The 24,825-nt window shown below is 39.0% G+C and overlaps 1 protein-coding gene across 1 annotated transcript in view; it reads right to left on the reverse strand.

The window, feature by feature from the left end:
- INTS6 (integrator complex subunit 6) overlaps positions 1–24,825 on the reverse strand; it is a 102,889-nt gene that overhangs the window by 1,212 nt on the left and 76,852 nt on the right. Inside the window, exons 8-17 of the mRNA XM_079778847.1 lie at positions 22,363–22,515; positions 21,851–21,983; positions 20,270–20,364; positions 18,344–18,454; positions 16,885–17,100; positions 12,886–13,012; positions 11,305–11,447; positions 10,876–11,107; positions 2,876–3,250; positions 1,445–1,538 (exon numbers count right to left, since the gene is read on the reverse strand). Coding sequence (XP_079634973.1) covers positions 1,445–1,538; positions 2,876–3,250; positions 10,876–11,107; positions 11,305–11,447; positions 12,886–13,012; positions 16,885–17,100; positions 18,344–18,454; positions 20,270–20,364; positions 21,851–21,983; positions 22,363–22,515 — 1,679 coding nt within the window. The remainder of the gene's footprint in view (positions 1–1,444; positions 1,539–2,875; positions 3,251–10,875; positions 11,108–11,304; positions 11,448–12,885; positions 13,013–16,884; positions 17,101–18,343; positions 18,455–20,269; positions 20,365–21,850; positions 21,984–22,362; positions 22,516–24,825) is intronic.

A 24,825-nucleotide genomic window follows, 5' to 3' on the forward strand; every position in this document is an offset into this window, starting at 1 on the left:
TAAGCACTAATACCACTGATGCTTTTTAGAATATCCCAAAACACTGCCTAATCTATACCCACTTCTTCTTTTATAACCACTATAAAATTACACAACTCTCCAAAACAGCGATTTTCAACCTTTTCATCTCATGGCACATATAAACTAATTACCGTATTTTCTGGCGTATAAAACGACTGGGCGTATAAGATTTTCCTGGGTTAAAAAGTCGTTTTATACGCCGGAAAATACGGTAGTCCAATATATCTAATCCATTATATCTAATCCCATCATTATAGTCCAATATACCGTATTTTCCGGCATATAAAACGACTTTTTAACCCAGGAAAATCTTATACGCCCAGTCGTCTTATACGTCGGAAAGTACGGTAATTAATCTGCAGCACACCAAAAAACACATTTTTGCCAATCTGACCAAAAAATAGATATAATTTTGATTCATTTACACTGATTATTGTTGTGATGGCTGTTGTCATTTTTTAATTTGACAATGTAAGGGAAAAGAGGTCAATGCCCCTGACTAGCCAGGTATTGCAGAAGTTTATAACTTCTTGAGGCACACTGGTTGAAAATTGCTGCTCTAAAAGGTGGCAGAAGTAAAGTGCAGGCACCAGGAATATAGCTAAATCCATGATGACGTCCAAGATGACAGAACGTTATGTAAAGAGCAGAATAGGTTAAATACTCAAAACAAATATGTGAGAAGTTATCGCCTTATCTTGCACCTTCAAAGTAGCCTATGCTGTAGCCTCTCTCTTTCTCTCTCTTACACACACACAGAATTAACTGCTCAATCTAAAACCAACTTTGAGTGTAGCATGGAAGAAACTGAGGGACTAATTAAAAAATGGGTATATTGGGAAGGTCAGATAAGATAAACTCTGTTTTCTTAAAATACTAAAAGTCTTAAAGGAAAAATAAAACAAATTTTTATATTCACTAAACTTATAAAACTATGCTTTACAGTTAACTGTACTATGGAGTTAGCATTTAAAATCTTGATTCACATTCCTTGTACTAAAGTACATAATCCTGGGCTACTGAAGCAATCAGAATAAGGCCCATTTGTCCTACTCTGGTCCCCTTAATTACAAGTTTTCCCACATACAAATAAGCTGCATTAAAATATTGCCTTTCGAGGTTATTACTAATCACTGATTAATATTAACAGTAGTCCAAATATACAAAGGAGAAAAATTAGAGGCTATTAAATATACAGACACCAAAAGCCACAAGAATAGGAAAAAAGAATTATGCAAGTATCTGTACTTCGTAGGAAGAAAAGATTCAAGTTCTAAAGAATTTTTGTATGGCTGTTTTTTAAGTGAACTTCTTTCAATAAATTATAAAAGAGAGAAGTGCTTATGTGTGTGTGTGTCACATACATGCATAGCACAATAGATACTGTTAAAATACTTCTTACAATGTTCTATAGATTATTTACCTTGATGCTTCTTTAATGACATTTTGTAAAAATATTAGTCTTGTTTGTAAACTGCCTTGTACATGCTTCAGTAAAGTGAAGATTCTTTCATATTCTTAAAAGAGAAGCAAAGAGGAAAATTAAGTGGCTTTCATATTTAATATTTTTCTATTGCAGTTTACAAGATATACTAAGACAAAACAAAGGATATTCTACATACAATTTTCACTGCTCATTGAAGACTTTAACTTGCCAAACACTGCTTTTTTAGTAAAAGTTCTCATTGAAGTACCAAAGCTTAGAAGGGTGAATTAATAGCTTTTTGGTATTGCCACTGAAAAGTAAGACGCAAGTGGCTTAACAAAAATCCACCCTTATAATGAAAATTCTAAACTATAGCCACCATGGGGAAAGGGGGTTGGGTGTTGGGGGTATAAGGAGGAAAAATAATAAAACAGATTAAGAGTGGCTATTTCAGTTTCAAGTTTTCACACAAGACTCTAAGGACTATAAGATCCTAAATGGCAAGGACTGAGTCTTACCCATTTCTGGACCATCATAACAAGTGATCTGTCAACACCTTCTGAAAGAATGCCAGTTGATACTGAAACGTTATCCCACAAAGTTCTTTTGTTTTCATATAATAGATAGCTTTCATAACTTTAGTTTTTTTTACCTAAACACATCCCTGGTCACCTTAATAATTTAAATCTTAAAACATAGTGGTAGGCACTATGCCAAGAACTTTAGAGACATGAAGTCATTTAATATTCCTGACATCTTTTTGGGTTTGCTGCTACATTAAAATTTCAGTTGCTAGCTAGGAGAATACTAAAGACTATGGGTTTCTGTCATGGTAGGAACTATATGTAATTTATCTGTGTGCTCTTCCTGTGTTCTCAGTCCCTTCTGCTTATCATAGTACTTTGGATATAGCAAGCAGATATTTGTCAGTTTTTGTCAGCTGAACAAAGAATCAAATCCCACATATCTATATACATATATAAACCTAAGCGGCCGTTCGATTGGTAGCTATGATGCACACTGACCACCAGTGGACAAATGCTCAACATACAGGCCTGGAAACATGGAACAGACAGATGAATGATGAATCTCAGAAGGAAGGGGGAGGTGGGAAGAGCAGGAAGAGATTAACCAAAGATCTTATATGCATACTAGAGGCCTGGTGCACAGATTTGTGCACCGGTGGGGTCCCTTGGCCTGGCTTGTGGAGATCGAGCTGAACTGGCAGTCAGACATCCCCCGAGGGGTCCCGGATTGCAAGAGGGCACAGGCCAGGCTAAGGGACCCCACCGGTGCACGAATCCATGCACTAGGCCTCTAGTAGCTTATATACTATTCAAGATTGATCTAGAATCAGATATAAGCTTTTAGTTAATTTTTTTTTGAGCACACACCAAAAATCTGAGGTTTGTGTCTAAGTATACATACTTCTTCCTGGCTTTCTAATCTCTTTCATTATTTGTGCTTTTAGTTCAGTGTTGACTTTTTCGTGGCTTCTGCAATGCATCAATTTCTTTCCTTTGTTGAGTGAAGATGCTGGTATATTTTCTTCAGGGCATTGTACTTTATCTCTTGGCTCCTCATGATTTTCTAAAAATCCACCAACAGTGAGGTCATTAGTTCCTAAATGATCATGACCAAGAGTCTCTGTATGATTGGTTGGTCGTTCCAGTAAATTGGCTGGAGAAGATGATGCTGAAAATTCAGTATCCATAGCATTTGGTGTAATATCTGATGAAAGTTGGTCAGCAACATGATTTTCAACCACATCATCTATTGTTGAATCATTACTGGCTTCTGAAACTAAAAACAAAGATAAGGGGGGAAAATTATGAGAAACAATTTCAAAGCACACAGTAAAGAAAGCTCTAAAGAAATATCATTGCAACAAATTACAACTGATCATTTTCACAGATGCAAACTAACAAATAATGTGATATGATGTTTAAGCTTTGATAAAGATATGGTGGATTCAATGTGGAACATTCATAATATTTATAAAATCTGTACAATTTTTGCCCTTAGGGGGGAAAAAATAAAAGCAACTTCAACTTTTACTTCTCTGTTTTTCTATGGCAATTTTATTGAACAAGTATGGTTTTAATGTTTTAGGGAAATATACATGATCAAGATTGTCATGCTTATCTTTTCTAGATCTAGCTCTAGCTCATTCCAACCTATAGTTGCCTTATACATCTGTTGTCACTTAGAGACAAAAGTAAACACAGGGAGTTTAACATGTTCAATGGTCTTCAGGGAACATACCACCAAACAGGTCATTTTACAGTACACCCTTTTCTTATACTCATCCATCTGGTCTTCATTACTGGAGTAATGCAGAACAATCCAGTGCGCACTTCAGCTCATTAGACAACTAGATTTAAAAACTTGCCACCTTGCCATTTACATTAGATTATTACACTTACTCCCCACAGAAAGCTGAATTCTAAGTTCCTTGATTGCTCACTAAACCTCTAAGACAACAGCTGAATTCATCACTTCCCTCACTTACTGTCCAAAATGTACTCATACCCACAAAAATCCCTTGAACTTCTGACTCCCTCCTAAATCCTATTCCAGAATACGCAAACTTTACTGAATGTCTTCTACAACTCATTTCTAATTGAAACCAGCTCTCCTGCAAAGAAACTGCTCTCCTTTTCAGACCTGAAATAGAAACTGCTTTCTCTTAAACACTCTCCATGGGTGTGGACTGATTCTTTCAACTCTCAGTACCACCTCAAGATCCTTTTTCCATGTACTCATGTTAAAATCTTGCTCTTTTGAGGCTCAACTGTGTCATTTTACTCATCCTCTCTCTCCTCATCACTATCTTTATTGATCTCTAGGCACACCTCTATGGTCCTGATGTCTCCAGTACCTAGTTCACAACTTCCTCCCACCCCTGTATGTCCCTCAGGACATCATTCTAGGTCCTTACTACTCAAAGTGTGGTTTGTAGACAAGAAGCATTAGCACCATCAGCAACTTGCAAGAAATTCTCATCTAAGGCTCCACCCCAACCCAATGAATCATAATCTGTTTTAATAGGCCCCAGGTGATTCACATATACATTCAAGTTTGAGAAGTGCTGTAGTGTGTGACTTCAATGTCTGAGAAGATAACCTACCTAGAACTGGCCTCCCAATTCCTCAATTACTTATCTCCGAAGAACTTTTCCACCTATATGTTTGCCCCTCAAGTCAAACACAAATTCTGGACGAAGAGAAACCTTATCTTTGTACTGCCCCTGCTATTGCTCTTTAACTCAGCCAGACTTTTACTCCAGAGATTCCTCCACTTTCTTCTTCCTATTAATTAGATCCTTTCTAAATATCCATTTTCTTATTTAGCCAACTTATATCCCATAATGCATCACTTTTTAGCAATGTCTTAAATTCTCTCATCCTTTTGTTATTCCATGACACTGGCCAGGCAAAACCCCACATTTGATGACTCTATCCATCTGCTTGTTCCAAACCTGCATTTGGAAGGATGAGCATTAATGGAGAAATATGATCACTATCTGTACTTGATCTTAGCACTGCTTCCCAATCTTATAACAGCCTTTTCTACCTCTCCCACAAGAGATCATTTTAATCTTCTCTTCACATCTCTGATTTTCCCAATCTCTCCTCCCCTCTCAGCAGTAGACATCTCTTCTTGCTTTACAGAGGAAAGAAAAGTAGAGGCCTGAGATGGGAACTTCCTCTGCTTCCCATCATTAAGCTTGTATCCACACCTATTAGACTTCAAAGGAAACAGCATTCTTTCATCTGGGGTTTGGACAATTCCCTTCAGCTTTCTCAGTGATTTTGTGCTGAGTATGCTTTTTCTCATCTTCATTTTCAAATATTCCTATCACAACTACATTTAAACATGCTCACCTCTCTATCAGCTTAAAAATAAAGCAAAATCACCATTTTAACCCCATAACCTCTTCTAGCTCCCACTCTTTTCCCACCTACCCTTCACAGATAAACTTCTTCAACTGGTTGTTTACATGCACTGTCTCCATTTTCTCATCTTCCATTCTTCAACCCCTTTACTACACAAAAATTGCTCTTGCTAAGATAATCAAAGACTAACAGAACCTTTCTAATCTTCTTCTTGATTGATCTGTTTAAGATGTATCTGAGGAAGACAAAATGGCGGCGGAATAGGCAGACGTGTTCCAAGCTTTGTCCAAGAGCAGATGGAGCAACTATATCGAATAACATCCACCCTGAATTGGCAAAGCAGACACAGCTGGTGAGACAATTCGCAGCTGGGAAGGGCAGAGGACGCCTGGAGAACAGTAAAATCAGGAATCTGGGCTAGAGAGAGGTGCAGAACCTCCAAGCCCAGAGGGTCGGAGGGAAGCCGCACAGCACCCAGGCCGCACCCCTTGGGACAGGCCTAACATCTGACTGTGGAAAGGAAGTCCACAAGGCTGCTGGCGGCAAGGGATTCTAGATCTAAGCCCACAGCCACAAGAGGCTGAGCCCAGAGGGGGCAGCCTGAACAACTGCCCAAGCCACGCTGTGCTGGGGGAAGAGGGGCTTGCAGTGGTTCTTCTAGCTCTTTTCCCTCTTGTTGGTCTTTGCTTTTATTCACTAAACCCAGTTCATAGGACCTTTCAAATACAAACACTCACCCGTGGCTGAGGTGCAGGTAGAGGTGCGGACTTGTGGAGAGGAGAGAGTCAGGGAGAGGTGCCGGGGGTCTGGCACTGAGACATGCATGAGACACCACACCTAAGCAGCCATTTTATCCTGAATAGATAGCCCCTCCCTGCAGTCTCCAGGCAAACAATACAGCCACACCGAGACTACACCCTGAATGTTATAAATGATACAAAAAAAACCCACTAATAATAATCATCTGAATAGTCCCTGAGAGCCCTCAGGGACTGGGCTGAAGAGAGGCCTTTCAGTCCCAGCAACCTCCCCAACTATAGCCCTGTCAGAAACAGCTGTTTGAGAGATTAAGATTGACAGTGGGCAGACAGGCTAAGTGGAAAGATTGGTTCCGCCTGCTGGCAGTCAAGGCTGTGGAGATAGACACAAACAGAGGAGCAGTGGACCGCTTGGAACTTCAACAACCTAACAGGAAACTGAGAAGTGGCAGATAGTACAGAAGAGTGGGATCTTAAACCAGCCCCAATGGGGCATTAAAACTTGGCGGAAATAAACCACACTCCACTTTTTCATTTTTATTATTATTTTGTTATCTTTTCTTCTTTACTTTCCTTTTTTTTGGTCTGCTTATTTTTTATTTCTTTTTGCATTATTTTTTTCATCATTCTATTTTTAACTTTTTTATTTTATCCTATTTTTTAAATTGATTTCCTTTTTTCTTTCTCTTTCTTCTTATACACTCTTCCTCTTTCTACTTCCTCTCTACTGAATTGAGGTACTCCCCATATTGATCCAATTCCTTAACCTTACTTTCTGTATATAAGCTTGGCCTCTACAGATTCTGCCCCCACCCTCTTTTCTGGGTGTTTGGTGTTTGTATTTTTTGGTTTATCTGTTTGTTCGGTGGTGTTTTATCCATATATATATAGAGAGAGCAAGCCACATAACCAGACACCCGGAGAGGAGACTCCATCCACGAACGGGTCAATAACACTCCAGACCCAACTACAGAGGCAGGAAGATGGTGGCAGTGAGGGAGAGAGTGAAAGTGAGGGAACGAAAGGGGAGTGTGTAGACATGTGGGGTGTGTGTGTGTGTGTGTGTGTGTGTGTGGACAGTTAGATCCAGCAGGACCTTCGGGGTAGGCAGACCGGGCTCGCCTAAATAGGCGGCTTCTGCTACCATTGCAAACAGTCTCAGGGCAGCCGGCTCTACTGCAGAGGCTGAGCCTTCTTGAAAGGGAGAGCTGCTGTGACGGGGAGTCCAGCCTCACCTCCAACCAGGGTGCCTCAGACACCACCCGGGACTCTACAGCCACCCCATGAGGTACCTGCTGCCTCAGCTGAGGTCGCACAGTCATCAAGACTCTAGGCACCCCGGGCATGGGCTCCTGTGAGTTCCGAAGAGTGCTCCCCTCTGGCCAGCCCAATGTTTTAGCCCAGGGCGCCATGACCAGATGAGCAGCAGCCACATGAGCAGCCCACCCCTGTCCGAGGAGCAGCAGCCCCGTGAGCAACCCGCCCCCATTTAGAGGAGCCACCACAGCTGCAAGCAGCCATGCAAACAACACTTATCAGAGGAGCTGCTGCCAACTGAGGAATAGCCGCTACCGCGACCACCCGAGAAGCAGCCCGTGCACGACGCGACACCTAGATCCTTTGGTGAGAGCAGAAATGGGGAGACAAAGAAACCCCCAAAGGAAAGAAAAGGAGGAATCACCAGAAAAGCAGCTAAGTGAAACGGAGGCATGCAATATGTCAGAAAATTCAGAATAAGGGTCATACAGTTCATAAACCGGATTAAAAAAATCAACGACTTATGTAAGAATCAAGAAGAAATAAAGAGTGATAAGCTGCAATAAAAAACACTATGGAAAGTTTCAACAGTAGACTAGGAGAAGCGGAGGACCGAATTAGCCAATTAGAAGACAGGGAAGCAAAACACATCCAAACTGAACTGCAACTGAAGAAAAAAATTAACAGACAGGAGGAGAGCCTAAGGGAGCTTTGGGACAACATGAAACGAAGCAACATACAAATAATAGGGGGGCCAGAATGACAGGAAGAGGAACAAGTATTAGAAAACCTATTTGAAGAAATAATGTCAGAAAACTTCCCTGATTTGGGGAAGAAAAAAGTCACAAAGCATAGAGAATCCAAAACAAGATGAACCCAAAAAGACCCACACCAAGACACATCGTAATTATGATGGCAAATGATCAGGACAAAGAGAGAATCTTAAAGGCTGCAAGAGAGATACCGAAAGTTACGTACAAGGGATCTCCCATTAGATTATCAAATGATTTCTCAACAGAAACACATCAGGCCAGAAAGGAAAGAAAGAAGTTTACAAAGTGATGCAAAGCAAGGGACAGAATCCAACAATACTATACCCAGCAAGGCTATCATTCAAAATTGAATGGGAAATAAGAAGCTTCACAGATAAAAAAAAGGGCTAAGAGAATTTATCAACACCAATCCAGCAATGCAAGAAATTCTAAAGGGACTGGTATAAAAAGAAGAAATAAAAAGGGAAGAAGGAACTCAGGCACAAAAATTAAAAATGGCTACAAACAAGTACCTATCCTATCTAATAAAAGAGTAATATGCAAATTGACCATCACTCCAACACACAAGATGGCTGCCCCCATGTGGATACAAGATGGCCAGCAGGGGACGGGAGTTGGGGGCGACCAGGGCTGCAAGAGAGGGCAGTTAGGGGTGACCAGGCCGTCAGAGGAGGGTAGTTGGGGGGGACCCAGACCTGCAGGGGAGGGCAGTTGGGGGGCACCAAGCCTGCAGTGGAGGCAGTTGGGGGCAATCAGGCCTGCAGGGGAGGGCAGTTGGGGGGTACTGGGCTGGCAGGGGAGGGCAGTTAGGGGCGATCAGGCTGGCAGGAGAGTGGTTAGGGGGCGATCAGGCTGGCTGGCAGAAGCAGTTAGGGGCAATCAGGCAGGCAGGCAGACGAGCAGTTGGGAGCCAGCAGTCCTGGATTGTGAGAGGGATCCCAGATTGGAGAGGGTGCAGGCTGGGCTGAGGGACACACATCCCCGTGCATGAATTTCATGCACCGGGCCTCTAGTCAATAATATCTTTAAACGTAAATGGACTAAATGCTCCAAATCAAAAGACATCAAGTGGCTGAATGGATAAGAAAACATGACCCATATATGTGCTGTCTAGAAGAGACCCATCTCAGAACAAGGAACTCACACAAACTGAAAGTGAAGGTATGGAAATATATCTTCCAGGCAAATGGAAATGAAAAAAAAAAGCTGGGGTAGCAATACTTGTATCTGACAAAATAGACCTCAAAGTGAAGGCCTTAAGAAGAGATAAGGAAAGCCACTTCATAATACTAACAGGACTGAAACAACAAGAGGATATAATCCTGGTAAACATATATGCACCCAATGCAGGAGCACACAAATACATAAAAAAATTTCTGGAAGATATCATCGGAAGAGATCAACAACAATACAATCATAGTAGGGGACTCTAAAACCCCACTGACATCACTGGATAAATCCTCTAAACAAAAAAAAATCAGCAAAGAAACATCATTCCTAAATGACTCATTAGATCAGATAGACTTAACTGACATCTTCAGAACATTTCACACCAAAGCCATGGAATATACGTTCTTCCCAAGTGCACTTGGGACATTTACAAAGACCACATATTGGGTCACAAGAAAGTGTCTCCAAATTCAAGAAGATTGAAATCAATCAAGCATCTTCTCAGACCACAGTGGCATAATCTATATATATATATATAAAAAGCCCATGGCCCTAACGCCCAAAGACTGGCGTGGGTGGACAGGGCTGCAAGCACAGTGAGGCACGCAGGTGTGTGGGGCCACGCAATTTCGTGTGCTGGGCTTCTAGTATTAGAAATAAAGTACAATAAAAACAATAAAAAAAATTCAAACACTTAGAAGCTGAATAGCATGCTATTAAACAATGATTGGGTTACCAAAAAGATCATTGATCAGCTGCTTCCTGCACACCCCCTACTGGGGATGTGCTCGCAACCAAGGAACATGCCCCTGACTGGAATCAAACCCGGGACCCTTCAGTCTGCAGGCCAACGCTCCATGCACTGAGCCAAATCCGTTAGGGCTACCAAATACTCTTCTTAAACTACTCCTCTAGCACAGGCAAATGAAAAGCTTTAGTTAACTAATTCCATTCACCCTTCAAGTGTTGGTTTAAACAACTCCCTAGTAAAGTGCCTTAAGCCTATACACCAAGTTAAGTTCTCATGCCAAATATGTCCACAACATACTTGACTTCCCTTTCACCACACTTCTAAATGAAATGTCCAATGACTTTCTTTCCTCATGCATTATAAGTGAAAGCAGAAATCAGTATCTTGATCACTGCTATACCTAAATAGCACAGGTATTTATTTAATAATTGCCTGCATTAAACTGAAATTGAAAACCATCTTTCTATGGATATTGATAATACCCCTTTAAAACTATTATTTTAAAATACTTAAAATTAGCAAACAATATTCTAGATCAGTGGTCACCACCCTTTCGGAACTCACAGACCACCAGTTGGCGACCGCTGTTTTAGATTTTAAACACTAATAAAGCATAATGAAAATATAAAATGTACAACAAAACATTAATTAAAAAGACACACAAAATTAATTACATGCCTATTTAGAATAAACATTAACTTCTCTAGAAACTCTTAGACTTTATCAGTTTTTCTCTATAATATATTTAAAAATCTCTTCTTTGAAGAACCAAAAAGCAGCAAATAATGTTTTTGTTGTTGATGTTGTTTTAAACTCTTACTTTTATGAAGAGGAAGGGGTTTAATAAGATCTGGCTGTGCTTGAGTCATAGGTATAGGTGGTCCTTTTCCTCCAATATGATTGTTCACAACTGGATTCTGTTGTCTGCCTCTTAGCAGTGGAGACATACAGCGACGTCTTTTAGGGATCCCTTGCATATTTGGTTCTCCGGGTCGTTTATGTTTATTTTGAGGTCCAGCCACAAATTCATCTGCTTCATCTATCATCATACCCTATAATAAAATACATAATTACCTTGGATTTATATTCAGTTTTTAAATGGCACAACTAATTCCAATTTCCATAAAAACAACTCTATTTAATTATGTTGACATTTATTAGGTACTCTACCAGGAAAATAGCTTTAGCTTACTTTAATTTCACAGTAACTAGCACAAACGAATTATATAATGGAATATTTCAAATTTACCTTTTTATCCAGCTTAAAAGGGTTGCCAAATGTATGTAACCTTCGAGGCTGATCAGGATCAAGTTCTCTTAGTGGAGAAGGTACTTGCTTGAGATATTCCTGGTAATTCCCCATTTGTGCTATAGGAACACTGTGTACTTGATCTTTTCGAACAAAATAAAGCAACAACAAAAGTTAACATTACTAACACCTGTTCTAGTTATCACGTATCTTCTTATATATGAACTAGAGGCCTGATGCACGAAATTTGTACAAGAGTAGGCCTTCCTCTTTCTTCCTCCTTGGCTGTCGGCACCGACTTGCTTCCCTCTGGCACCCAGGACCTGGGCTTCCCTCTGGTCGCCAGCAGGCACCCAGGACCCGAGCTTCCCTTGCAGCCCCAGCTTTGTCTGAAGGTCATCTGGTCTAATTAGCATATTATGCTTTTATTATTATAGATGCTACCTGGTGTTTGTTATTTTAGGCAGTCTTCTCTTACCACATACTCTAAATTAATGTGTTGCCATTATAAATATTGTAATATAAAACTCTGAAATTTTTAAAATAAAGTTTAAAATCATTGATTTTATCTTCTAAACAAGACAAAAATATTGCAGCTAATTTAAGTGCATAGAATCAGCAATGTATAACCTTACCATGAAAAGGAATGTCTCTTCTACTCTATTCCAAATATACACAATGTAATTATAGCAGAATTTACAGAAAAATCACATACATAACCCTTTTTTTATATATATCTATAGTAGAATGCTTACATCAGAGATAGCAAAAGGTTAAATTTTCATCTGACTTTGATATGTAAGTGCCATGCATATGGTTGAAGGAAATATTAGAATTTGACAATTATTAGCCATCCAGAGTTAAGCCATCAGATATTGGTATCCTATATAATAAAGATGTAATATGCAAATGGTCGTTATGCTGTGAAGTGTAACAACTGACTGTGTAACGAGCGGATCAGCAGGAGGGTGGGGCAGTGAGCTACAAGCAGGTGGCGGAGAGCTACAGGAAGGGGCAGGCCAGCAAACTATGGGAGGAGTGCGGGGGGGTGAGGGGGGCCCAGAGGGAGCTACAGGAGGGTGTGGCAGTGGGCGGAGAGCTATAGGAGAGCAGCAGTGAGCTACTGGATACAAGCTGCCAACGGAGAGCTATAGGAGGGGGCAGGGCAGCAAACTATGAGGGGGGGCGGGGAGAGCTACAGGAGGGCGGGGCAGTGGGCAGAGAGCTACTGGAGGGCAGTAGCGAGCTACTGGCGAGCTACTGGCGCACGGATATGTGCGCAGGGCTACTAGTATCATAATAAAATAACTCAGTTTGTGTATGTGTCAGGATGTGTGAATGGACGAAAAATCAAGAAAGGAAACTAAGCTGTTAACAAAGGTGGTTATATCTGGGGAATAGAATTTGAAGCAAATTCTATAGTGAAGACAGAAAGAAATGTAAAGAATCAGGGATGACTTTTTACTTAATTTGTTTGAATTTACAATGAGAATTGTGCAAGAATTCTTTAAGAGTTACAGTATTACCCTATTGTGTTTTAATATTAAGAGAAAAATACCAGTATTAAAATAATGATCTAACCTTCATCCTGTCCTTTAAGAAATCTTCGGGTGCTCTTCATAAGATTAAATCTCATTCTTGTTAAGTGATCCAAAAGATTCCGTCTAGGTATGTCATACGCATTTCTAAATGTCTGTGGCTTTAAATCCTATTGAAAATATTCAAAGACAAAAGTTATTTATAAATATAGAATTAAGAGACTAAAATCTCTACCTTGCACATAGTTTTAAAAATAATATATATAAGTTAACTAATTACCTTAAAAAACAGAACAGAATTGTGATGCAATCTTAAAAGTACTGTTTTGGGAACCAAAAGATAAAAACTTGGTAGTGAGCTCAACCAAATCATCTCAAATTTATATCCAACTCAAGATTTTATTATATTCTCTGATTAAAAGAAGTAAACAGCCAAATTTTAAAGACTTCCAAGATCTTATCTTATGTTTTGATGTATAATGTACATACTATACAACTACCTATTTAAGTATACAGTTCGATGAGTATTAGTAAATTTATAATTGTGAAATAATCACCACAATCCAGTTTTAGAATACTTCCATCATTTCAGAAAGTTCCTTGTGCCCATTTGTAGTCAATCCCTATTATTAGCCCCAGGCAACAACTTATCTGCTTTCTGTCTCTGTACATTCCATTTTATAAATGGAATTTTGCAATATCTAAAATTTTCTATCTGGCTTCTTTCACTTAGCATGATGCTTTTGAGATTCATCCATGTTGTTCATGTATCAGTAGTCTATTCCTTTTTATCATAGTAAAGTAGTATTTCATTATATGGATATACCATATCTTTTATCCATTCACCAGTTGATCAACAATGGACTGTTTAGAGTTTTGGAGTATTATCAATAATAATATCTACCCATTTCTCTTGAGTAGATACCTATAATTGCTATATAAACAACATATATGTAACATATATATTATATATATATTAGTACAATAAGTAATACTAGAGGCCCGGTGCACGAAATTCATGCACGGGGGGCAGGGGTGTGTGTCCCTCAGCCCAGCCTGCACCCTCTCCAATCTGGGACCCCTTGAGAGATGTCTGCCTGTTTAGGCCTGATCCCGGTAGGATCGGGCCTAAATGGGCAGTCGGACATCCCTCTCACAATCCAGGACTGCTGGGTCCCAACTGCTCGCCTGCCTGCCTTTCTGATTGCCCCTAACCGCTTCTGCCTGCCAGCCTGATCAGCCCCTAACTACTCTCCTGCCAGCCTGATTGATGCCTAACTGCTCCCCTGCCAGCCCGATTGCCCCTAACTGCCCTCCCCTGCAGGTCTGGTCCCCCCAAATGCTCTCCCCTGCAGGCCTGGGACCCCCCAACTGCCCTTCCCTGTAGGCCCGTTTGCCCCCAACTTCCCTCCTCTGACGACCTGGTCACCCCTAACTGCCCTTCCCTGCAGGCTTGATCGCTCCCAACTGCCTTCCCTTGCAGGCCTGGTCCCTCCCAACTGCCCTCCCCTGCTGGCCATCTTGTGGTGGCCATCTTGTGTCCACATGGGGGCAGCCATCTTGTGTCCACATGGGGGCAGCCATCTTGTGTGTTGGAGTGATGGTAAATTTGCATATTACTCTTTTATTAGATAGGATAGAGGCCTGTGCATGGGTGAGGGCCAGCTGGTTTGCCCTGAAGGGTGTTCCGGATCAGGGTGGGAGCTCCCTTGGGGCGTGGGGTGGCCTGGGCGAGGGTCCTGTGGTGGTTTGCAGGCTGGCCACGCCCCCCAGCGACCCAAGCAGAGGCCCTGGTATCTGGGATTTATTCATCTTCTATAATTGAAACTTTGTAGCCTTGAGCGGAGCCAAGCCTCCTGCTTGCTCCGTGGCCATAGACATTTTTGTTGGGATTTATTTATCTTCTATAATTGAAACTTTGTAGTCTTAAGTGGAGGCCTGGACCAACAAGGGTGTGCAGAAAGCTTGGGTTCCTCCATCACTGGAGGCAACTCAAGCCTCCTGCTCTTTCCATGGCCGCAGCCATCTTGGTTGGGTTAATTTGCATACTCACTCCTGATTGTCTGGTGGGCATGGCTTGTTGGTATAGGAGAGGTATGGTCAATTTGCATATCACTCTTTTATTAGATAGGATGAGAGTTCCAGTTGCTCTACGTCCTCACCAACACTTGACATTTTTCAGTCTTTTAAATTTTAGCCATTCTAGTGGGTGTAAAGTGGGACCTCATTATGGTTTTAATTTCCCTAATGATCAATAAGGTTGACTGTCTTTTCATGTGCTTGTTCAAGTTTGTATATCTTATCTGGTAAAGTATCTGTTCAAATATTTGCCCTTTTTTTATGGGGATGTTTATCTCTTTATTATTGGGTTCTATGAGTTCTTTAAGGATTTTGATATTAAATTCTTTATTCAATATGTGCTTTGCTCCCAGGTTATAAGTTCCTTTTAATTTTTCAAAGTTTCATTTGAATTAATAATTTCAATGAAGTTCAATTTATCAAGTGCTTTTTGTTTTGTATTTTAGAACTCTTCCATGATCTATGACCCAAGTTCATGATGACTTTCTCTAGTTTTCTTTTAGTTTACAGTTTTAGTTCTTATACTTAAGACCATGATCACTTCAAGTAATGTTAGGTAAGGGTCAAGTTAATTATTTTGAATACTAGAGGCCTGATGCACGAAATTCATGCAAGGGGCTCGCCCCCACTGCCGTGGTGGCTGCCTCTGTCTTGACCCCTGCCACTGTGGCGGCTGCCTCTGCCTCGGCCTCACTTCGGCTCCGCCGCCGCCGCCTGCTGCGGCTTCTTCATCTGGAAGGTCGTCCAGAAGAACATCCGGTCTGATTAGCATATTCCGCTTTTATTATTATAGATGGATATCCAATTTTTCTAGTGCTACTTGTTGAAAGGATTGTATTCTCACCTACTGAATTATTTGGCACCTTGTTAAAAATTGACTATTTGTGTGAGGGCCTACAACTTCTAGACTATATTCTGTTCCATTTATCTATATGTTTATCCTTATGCCAACAACACAAACTGCTGATCACTGTAGCTTCACAGTAATTTTTAAAATTGGATAGTGCAAGTTGTCCAACTTTATTCGTTTCCAAAATTGTTTTAGCTATTCTAGTACCTTTACACTTATCCATATGAATTTTAGAATCAGCTTGGTTTTTTAAAAAAAGCTGCTGGAATTAGACCTTTTTAATAACAAGTATTCATAAAGCATTTTAGGATCACACTGTGCACCCAAGGTCATAAGTACCAAATTATAGTGACTCTACCATTAGCTATATAACTTTAAGCAATCTCTAAGCCTCTGTTTACTAACTTATAAAATAAATGGGTTGGTTTACTTTTTGTCAATATATTCATTCACTCACCATGGACAGTATTTTTTTTTTTTTTTTAAGAATAGTTATTGCCCTGGCTGGTTTGGCTCAGTGGATAGAGCATTGGCCTACAGACTGAGGGGTCCTGGGTTCGATTCCGGTCAAGGGCATGTACCTTGGTTGCGGGCACATTCCCAGTAGGGGCTGTGCAGGAGGCAGCTGATCGATGTTTCTCTATCATCGATGTTTCTAACTCTCTATCCCTCTCCCTTCCTCTCTGTAAAAAATCAATAAAAAATATATTTTTTAAAAAGAATAGTTATTGATTTTTAGAGAGTAAGGGAGAGGGAGAGAGAAAAATCAATGTGAGTGTGCAACATCAATTGACTGCCTCCTGCATGCTCTCCACCGGGGGTGGAGATGTAGGGGGGGATTGAGACCACAACCCATGCATGTGCCTGACCAGGAATCAAACTGGCAATCTTTCAGTGCACAGGAAGATGCCCAACCAATTGAGACCAGCCAGGGCTGTCTGTTTTAATTCTAAAATTCAATTATTCAATCAAAGTATAATGATTATGCTGCAGAAGCATAAAAAGTACTTCTGAAAATTTGGACAAACAGTTTCAGTTAATAGAAAATTTTATCTATATTCAATAATGTAACAGAACATAACTAGAACAGTACTAAATTCATGTAACTATTACCTTATTGAGCAAAGCAACTTGGAACCCAGTGTATTCTTTCATGTTCAGGTCCAGCAGTCTATGAGGAACATCCTCTGAAATTCCCTGGAGGAGTTGTTGAAAATCTTTCCTATAGGCCATTGATAAACCATGTGATCGGCTTCGAACTTTAATTCCAGTTTCCTGTACTACTTTTTTGCCTACAGATCCAATGACTCGATCAGATTCTATTTTGGCCTACAGTAAAAAACAAACAAGAATTATCTTGATATAATATAAATTGGTAAATTAAATACTACAGTTTTAATCTTCTATAAACTAAACATTTATATATTTAAAAAGTATATAAGAAATTGAAATCTCAAGTGACATACTTTATGTCAAGTACTTAGTAAATTAAACATAGTTTAAACAATGTCTTATGATTTTAAATCATTATTATAACCTTTTGGAGCAGGGTGAACAAACACAACTTTAATTGTATTTACTTATCTAATTTTTTAAAAAAATGTTTTTATTGATTTTATTAGAGAGAGGAAGAGAGATGGAAACATTGATGAGAGAGAAACATCCATCAGCTGCCTCCTGCATGCCCCCTACCAAGGATTGCGCCCATAACCAGCACGTGTGTCCTGACTGGGAATCGAACTGGTGAACTCAAGGTGCATGGGACTATGCTTAATCTATGGAGCCACATCAGCTGGGCTAATTGTATTTATTAATACCTACTATACTTAAACCATGAAATGTAAAGATGCCCTAAATAAAAATATGTATTTCTAATTCAGAGGTGATATAAAGTTAGAAAAAAATCATTGCATCAATATTTACTTAAAGACATTAGGATATAACTAATGTTCATACATACAGCAAATGATGAGGTAATTTTTCACTGGAAAGCAAATACCATTATTTTGACTCTTTACAACCTGCATTTCAATTACTGGTAGCAGTTAAAGTAGAGATGGCAGAAGTACTGGGAAAATGTTGTATTTTATATGACAGTAATAACTTGACAGTCAGTTAAACCATATTGTTGAACTACCATAGTATCTGTTAATGTGATTTATGCCCCAAATAACAAAATTCAATATCTCTTACAAACATTTCAAAATAAACTACCATTTTGAAAGAAAAAAAAAAGAAACACGATAGGTTTTAAAGCACAAAACAAAAGAAACTGATATTTTATCCAAGAAAAACAACTTTCTAACATGAATTTCTCAAAACAAAGACTATTCACATAGAGAAAGTCTAGGAAGCCATTTCACAAACTAGGAATTATTATTTGAAATTAACATTTCAAATCATAGCATACCATGTACTTGAAACAGAATTATGGATATATGATATATGTGATTTTAAAATGTATATAGTAATATAATGAAATTCTTTTAGAACTATCAAGAACTAATATATGGTCTGCTAACCATCTTAAAAACCATTCAAAATATGTAATGGCTCTATTTCTTAACATTACCTGTTGACTCAATTTTTTGAGGTATGAAATGACACTGTAACTTAGTCCATATTCCATACTGTCTGCTATGAGGTTAGGTGCTCCCATCATTCTAACAGCTTTCCTCAGAGGCTATAGGCAAAAAAACAACAACCATCACTTGTCAGAAATTTATGGCTAGATGTGTTATGTCAGTTTTGAAAATTTCTGCCCCCCAAATTTCTCCTTTTCTTCAATAAGAGAGTAACAACATATTTGTATTTCAGTAAAATGTTTGTCAGTGGTATGAAAGGCAGTTTGAAATACTAGTAAAAAGGGATTAGAGACTATAACAATAACACCCAGGGTGAGAAAAGGTGAAGTCCTGAACTTCTTAGTATCCCTGAAGATAGTAAATTTGAAAGAAATGGCAGGAGACACTGCAGAAGTAGATTTGGTAGAACTTGGGTAGTAGATGAAAAGGAGTCAAAGGAAATAGATTTCTACTTTGGGAAACTGTGTGGGTGTAACTCAACCACTCACTAGCTTTGTAACACTGTACCAGGTTATATAACCTCTCTATGCCTTAGTTTTTCTCATTTGTAAATGACAATAATAGTATCTACTTCACATGGTTGTCATGGTTTTAAATTAATCAATACATGTAAAGCACTTATAAAAGCAACTGGCACACAGTAAGCATTCAGTAAGTGTTAATCATTATGACCATTATCATTAGCTAGGCTGAAAAAAAAAAATAAAACACAGAAAGAAGCTCTGAAGGAAAAATGAGGAGGGGAAAAAAAAGTGTAATATTTACTATGGATGTGATATAATAAAATAATATTTAATTGTAACAAGAGACCAATTGAAACCACTTTGTACAATGAAAAATATCACTAGCAGGAGTGTCTAGCATATTTGAATGGAATACAGACAGAAAAAGGATAATTCACTGACATATTAGAAAGTGTATAAGCCTTTGTGTAAAACTAGAATCAAATCCCAGCTCTGATATTTAATATCCATGTAGTTTTGGCTAAATCCTCGGGTTGCTATGAAATGTAAATTAGTCAACGTATGTAACATTTGATATTCAAAGTGTTTCTTCTTTTCACTCTCTTACTAGGCAGGCATTATGTGCTAGACACTCATAAACTTATCACTTAAAACTATAAAATATTATTTTTAAAGTTCAAGAAATTAATGTTCTTATGAGAAACCATTTACAAAGATCAGTTATAGTCAAATGCTATAATACTCCTGAACTAAAAGCAGAAGTAATGTCTAAAAAAGTTACTTTTCATAAAATAAAGTATACTTAATAATATATACATTATTGGTCTTATCTACTATGATAAACTAGGTTTTAAGTAATTAGAAAATTTACGGTTCTAAAAATATATGGTTCTATGAGAATATATACTTATCTTAACCTAAAAACATATTTCTGAAGATTTAGAAATGAAACAAAAATAATTTTGTACCCTTAGAGAGAAATAATTCTGAAATGGCAATTAGAAAACATAGTACAACAATTGAGATTAAAAACCTAAATTCTAAAGCCAGATGCCTGGGATTGAATTCCAGTGCCCATATATTTGCAATGTAGCCTTAGACAACTTACTTAATATTTTAGTGTCTTAGTTTCCTCATCTGTGAAACAGGAACAATGATCATTCCTACTCAGAGGATTACTATATAAATTAAATAAGATTAATACCTGTAAAGTGCTTACGATAGTACCAGACACAGGGTAAGCATTGTATATATTCATGATCATCATCATTATCATTTTGCAAGTCATGAAACATTTCTTTCCCACTATATTTATATTGGTCATTTGTAAACACAATTTTCATAACATTTAATCTATAACAGCATTAAATAGAAGTTTGTAATGCAATAAAGTATAAGCATAATATAAAACTTTATAACAAGTTCTATTTTTAACAATAATATTCTTACCCCAAGATAGTAGGGAGGCATTGTCTTCAAATAACTTTCGAATGACTGTCTCCATTTCAATGTTGGTTTTGCTTTATGTACTTTAAACAAGTCATCTATAAATGTATAATGTAAACAAACTATCATTACTAGACAAAAATCAGGTCAGTTTAGTCTGTTTTCTTATTTATAAAAGGAAAAGTAATGTGAGATATAAGCTTTTAATAAAATAAAAGTGGTAAAATTTTTGGTTCTGGAATTTTCAATTAGTAATAACATTTTAAAAATGAAAAAAAAAAAAAGCCAATTATGGTATAGAATTACATCAAGGAGGAATCAGGAAACACACAAGGAAAAACTACCCTATATAGACCTAGACATGAAACAGATTTGAGAAAAAAAACAAGTATGCAAAGTGTTTTCTATAAAATATACCTACTAATATTTTGACTATAAAATCTGAATAATTTCATAAAGGAAAATTAGTCTTCTCCAAGAGTACACCTCAAAAATTATAGATAGATGATCCCCATAAAGTAACTTTAGGCTTTTATCATATTACTAAAGGCCCAGTGCACAAAATTTGTGCATGGGGGGTGGGGGAAAGCGGTCCCCTCAGCCCAGCTTGCACCCTCTCCAATCCAAGACCCCTCGAGGGATGTCCAACTGCCAGTTTAGGCCCGATCCCAATCCTGGACTGCTGGCTCCTAACTGCTCACCTGCCTGCCAGCCTGATCGCCCCCAACTGCCCCCCCTGCCGACCTGGTCGCCCCCAACTGCCCCCCTCCCCACCAGTCTGGTCTCCCCTCACTGCCGCCCCACGCAGCCTGCTGTTCAGTGGTTTGGTTGTTCCTCACTGTCCTCCCTGCCGGCCTGGTCGCCCCACGTTCGGTCATCCATCCAGTTGTTTCCGTCGTAACGACTCCTGGCTTTTTATATATTAGGATTTTGGAGCAAGTTAATTCTTTTTTAAAAATAAAAATATCTGCCAAGTGAAAATTAATTCTTACAAGAAAATACACTCATATTTTCTTACAAGAAAATAGACTCATATTTTATGAATGTGCTTCACAAAATGTCTTATTTACCAAATACAAAGCCTATGTTACTAATTCTAACTATGTAAGCAATCTAACTTAAATTTATATTTAATCTAACTTAAAGAATTAGAATATTTATTTTTTTTTAAATCCTCACCCAAGGACATGTTTATTGATTTTAGAGAGAGACAGCAAGAGAAACATTAATCAGTTGCCTCCTATATGAGCCCCAACCAGGCATCGAACCCTAGAACCTGGGTATGTGTCCTGACTGGGAATCAAACCCACAACCTTTTGGTCTACAGGACAAGGCTCCAACCAACTGAGCCACCTGGCCAGGGCTAGAATATTTAATTTAAAAATTTTAAATATAATACCTTCATAAATTGTTGCCTCAAAGGTGATTTGACACTGCCTTTCAATTTACCACAAACATGTAATAAAACAACCTTTGACAGGTTTAAAATTTTAAAGACATTTTCATTAATTTTTACCAGATAAAAAACTCAGAGAACGTTCCTATGTATGCTAAGCCACAGAGAATGTGACAAGAATAACTTACCTAAAAGGGGAAGGAGGACTGGGTAATTGTAAGGCATCACAAATAAGTTGACACAGTTCAGTGCTGTACTGGCTTTCAAGTAACCAAAGGGATGACCAAGTTCACTATATTTTGCACTATTGCTCACATATACCTGTTAAAAAGGAGTGGTTAAAACTTATTATTTTTTAATCCTCACCTGAAGATACGTTTTTACTGAATTTGAGAGGAAGGGAGAGGTAAAGGGAGAGGGAGAAATGGAGGGAGAAAGGAATGAGAGAGAGAGAGAAACATTGATTGATTGCCTCCCAGATGTGCCCCAATTGGGATTGAACCCGAAACCTGTGTATGTGCCCTGACCAGGAATAGAACTCACAACCTTTTGGTGATGACTGTTACAACCAAATGAGCCACACTGGCCAGGGAAAAACTTCCTATTTTTATGAAGGTTAAAACCTTTACAGAATGTTTATATAAACTATTGATTATATTTAACTTTTTAAGAAACATTTAACTTAAATTGTTCAGCTCACCTGCCAACATGTTTGAGGAGATTTCCTTTCCAGGATAAATTGAGTCAGTGGTGAAGGTTCCAACTCATATTTGTCAAAAGGCAATTTGTCAATAACCATTGGTTCACAATCTGTACAGGAAAACTTCACTACAGGATGAGATGTACGAGGTGGCTAGAGGGGAAAATCTTATTACTATTTACACAAAATACCAGAAACAAACTCATTTTCAGTATCCCTCACTACCAAAATTACTTAGTTCGTAAGTTTTACTAGTCAGAGTTTAATTTACTACAGAAAGCATCATTAGCTGAAAGAAAATACTTAAAAATGCAAAGCTTAAATTATATAATATTCAGAAGAAAAATACAAAACACTTCAAAATCTACATAAAATGGAAATCTTTTTAGGTTTACAATGTAAAATTTTGGAATAAGTACTCATTGTGTTTTATATCCAAGAAACAAGGAACACATAGAAACCTTCCATTTTAAGTCCTCACTTGTAGAAATTCAAAATTACTTGTATAGAGTAGTGTTTTCCAAACTGATCATATACCTTCAAGTTTTTGAATATACAATTAAGTTAGGACATTATATATATTTACTAGAGGCCCGGTGCACAAAATTCGTGCACTGGGGTGGGGGGGGGGCATCAGCCCAGCCTGTTCCCTCTCACAGTCTAGGAGCCCTCAGGGGATGTCCTACTGATTGCTTAGGTGGGGAGCGGGCCTAAACCGCAGTCTAACCTCCCTCTGCAGGCTCATCAGGGGAAGGCGCCACCCCCATCACCCCGCTGCTGCTGCCACTGTCGGCCGCCAAGGTGTTTTCATCAACATGGACTCCAGTCCCTTCACCACAAAAAAATAACAACTTTCTTTAGGCATTTTCAAGATGTCTCTTTCATAGGATATGACCTTTCTTTCTTTTTCTATTTTTTTTTTATCCTCACCTGAGGATATTTTTCCATTGATTTTTAGAGAGCATGGAAGAGAGAGGGAAAGACAGAGAGAAACATCAATGTGAGAGGGACACTTCGATTGGTTACCTCCTGCATGAGCCCTGACCTGGGCCCCGGCCAAGGAGGAGCCTGCAACCTAGGTAACATGCCCTTGATCAGAAGGGCAGGATATGACATTTCTTAGCCCCTCCAGCAGCGGACCTTCATTTTTTCCCCCAGGAGTGAGGTGGAAAAACCCTAGAGCACCTTCTTGGATTCTTATTACCCAAGTTATCAAGAACGCTGCGAGTGGCGTACAGGGAGCTTAGCCAATGAGCTGTAGAAAAGGTGTTTCCTCTGCAGCTCACACGCAGAGGCGGGCCTGCTGGGGCCGGGCAGCGGCGGCGGTGGCCTGGCCACGCCCTCCTGCCTCTTTGCTCTGGGGCTGTGCCATTCATGGCTTGCCTCACAGTGCAAGCAGTCCCCTCCTGCCCATCTGCGCGCAACCTCTTCTTGAGTTGGTTGTGACTGTTACGGTGTCCCAGCTAATTTGCATATTACCTCGTTATATATATATATTTTTTTTTTGAAAAAAATATTTATAAATTATTAAGTATGTATAAATGTATAGGTACATAATAAAAGTTTTAATGTATTCCTTCCCTATTGTGGTAGACTGTTTTGGTTATCCCTGTGGTTTATACATCCTACTTCTAGAGATACAAAAAAATACAATACTTCAAAGGAAAAAAAGGGTGGGAGCATGTTACTCTATTTTCCCCTTAATAGTTTCCTTCCTAAAAATCTTATTGGTCTTTATTGAGGGTCACTGAGCTCCAACCAGCTTCAGGGGCATCTTTAGAAGTCAGCAACATTACAGAAGACATCAAGGCCAAAATCAAGATCTACCAGACTGCCCCTCTGACAGCCACTTCCTCAGCCAGAACTGGAAAGGGAGCTGCTGGCCATCTGGGGGAGATGTCTCCGTATATGAATGTTACTGGTATATGTACAAGTACCCCTGTCCCATATCCTGGATGTCAGCCTAGGCCACAACCACCAGGCAGAAGTCATGATTCCTGAGAAGATCTGAACTGCCTCCACACACCTCTCCTCTGTCCTTCATCCTTCTCCCAGGGTGGTGAAGGAAGCCCTGGGTACATGGTGATCCCCATCCTGGATCTTGAATCACAACTTAACTAATAATAATTGTTGGAAAATGGAAAATAAAATCTCACCAACTGAAGATTGGTAAAGAAAATATGAGCTATGAAGATATAATTTAAAATTTAATAGCTCTAAAGGACTCTCAGCCTCAGTTACTATCTGTACATTGGTGGCTCCCAAATCTGTGTTGGGACCAGATCCCTTTCATTTCTCTTATGTATCCAACTGCCTGCTAGACATAAACTAAATCTCCTATAGGTCTCTCAGACACATTATTATCCAATTTATTTATTCTCCAAACCACAAAACCTATTCTAAAAACCTAGATATTATCCTATCTAATAAAAGAGTAATATGCAAATTAACCATCACTCTGCT

The sequence above is a fragment of the Cnephaeus nilssonii genome, assembly GCF_951640355.1.
Source record: "Cnephaeus nilssonii genome assembly, chromosome: 8".
NCBI lineage: Eukaryota > Metazoa > Chordata > Mammalia > Chiroptera > Vespertilionidae > Cnephaeus > Cnephaeus nilssonii.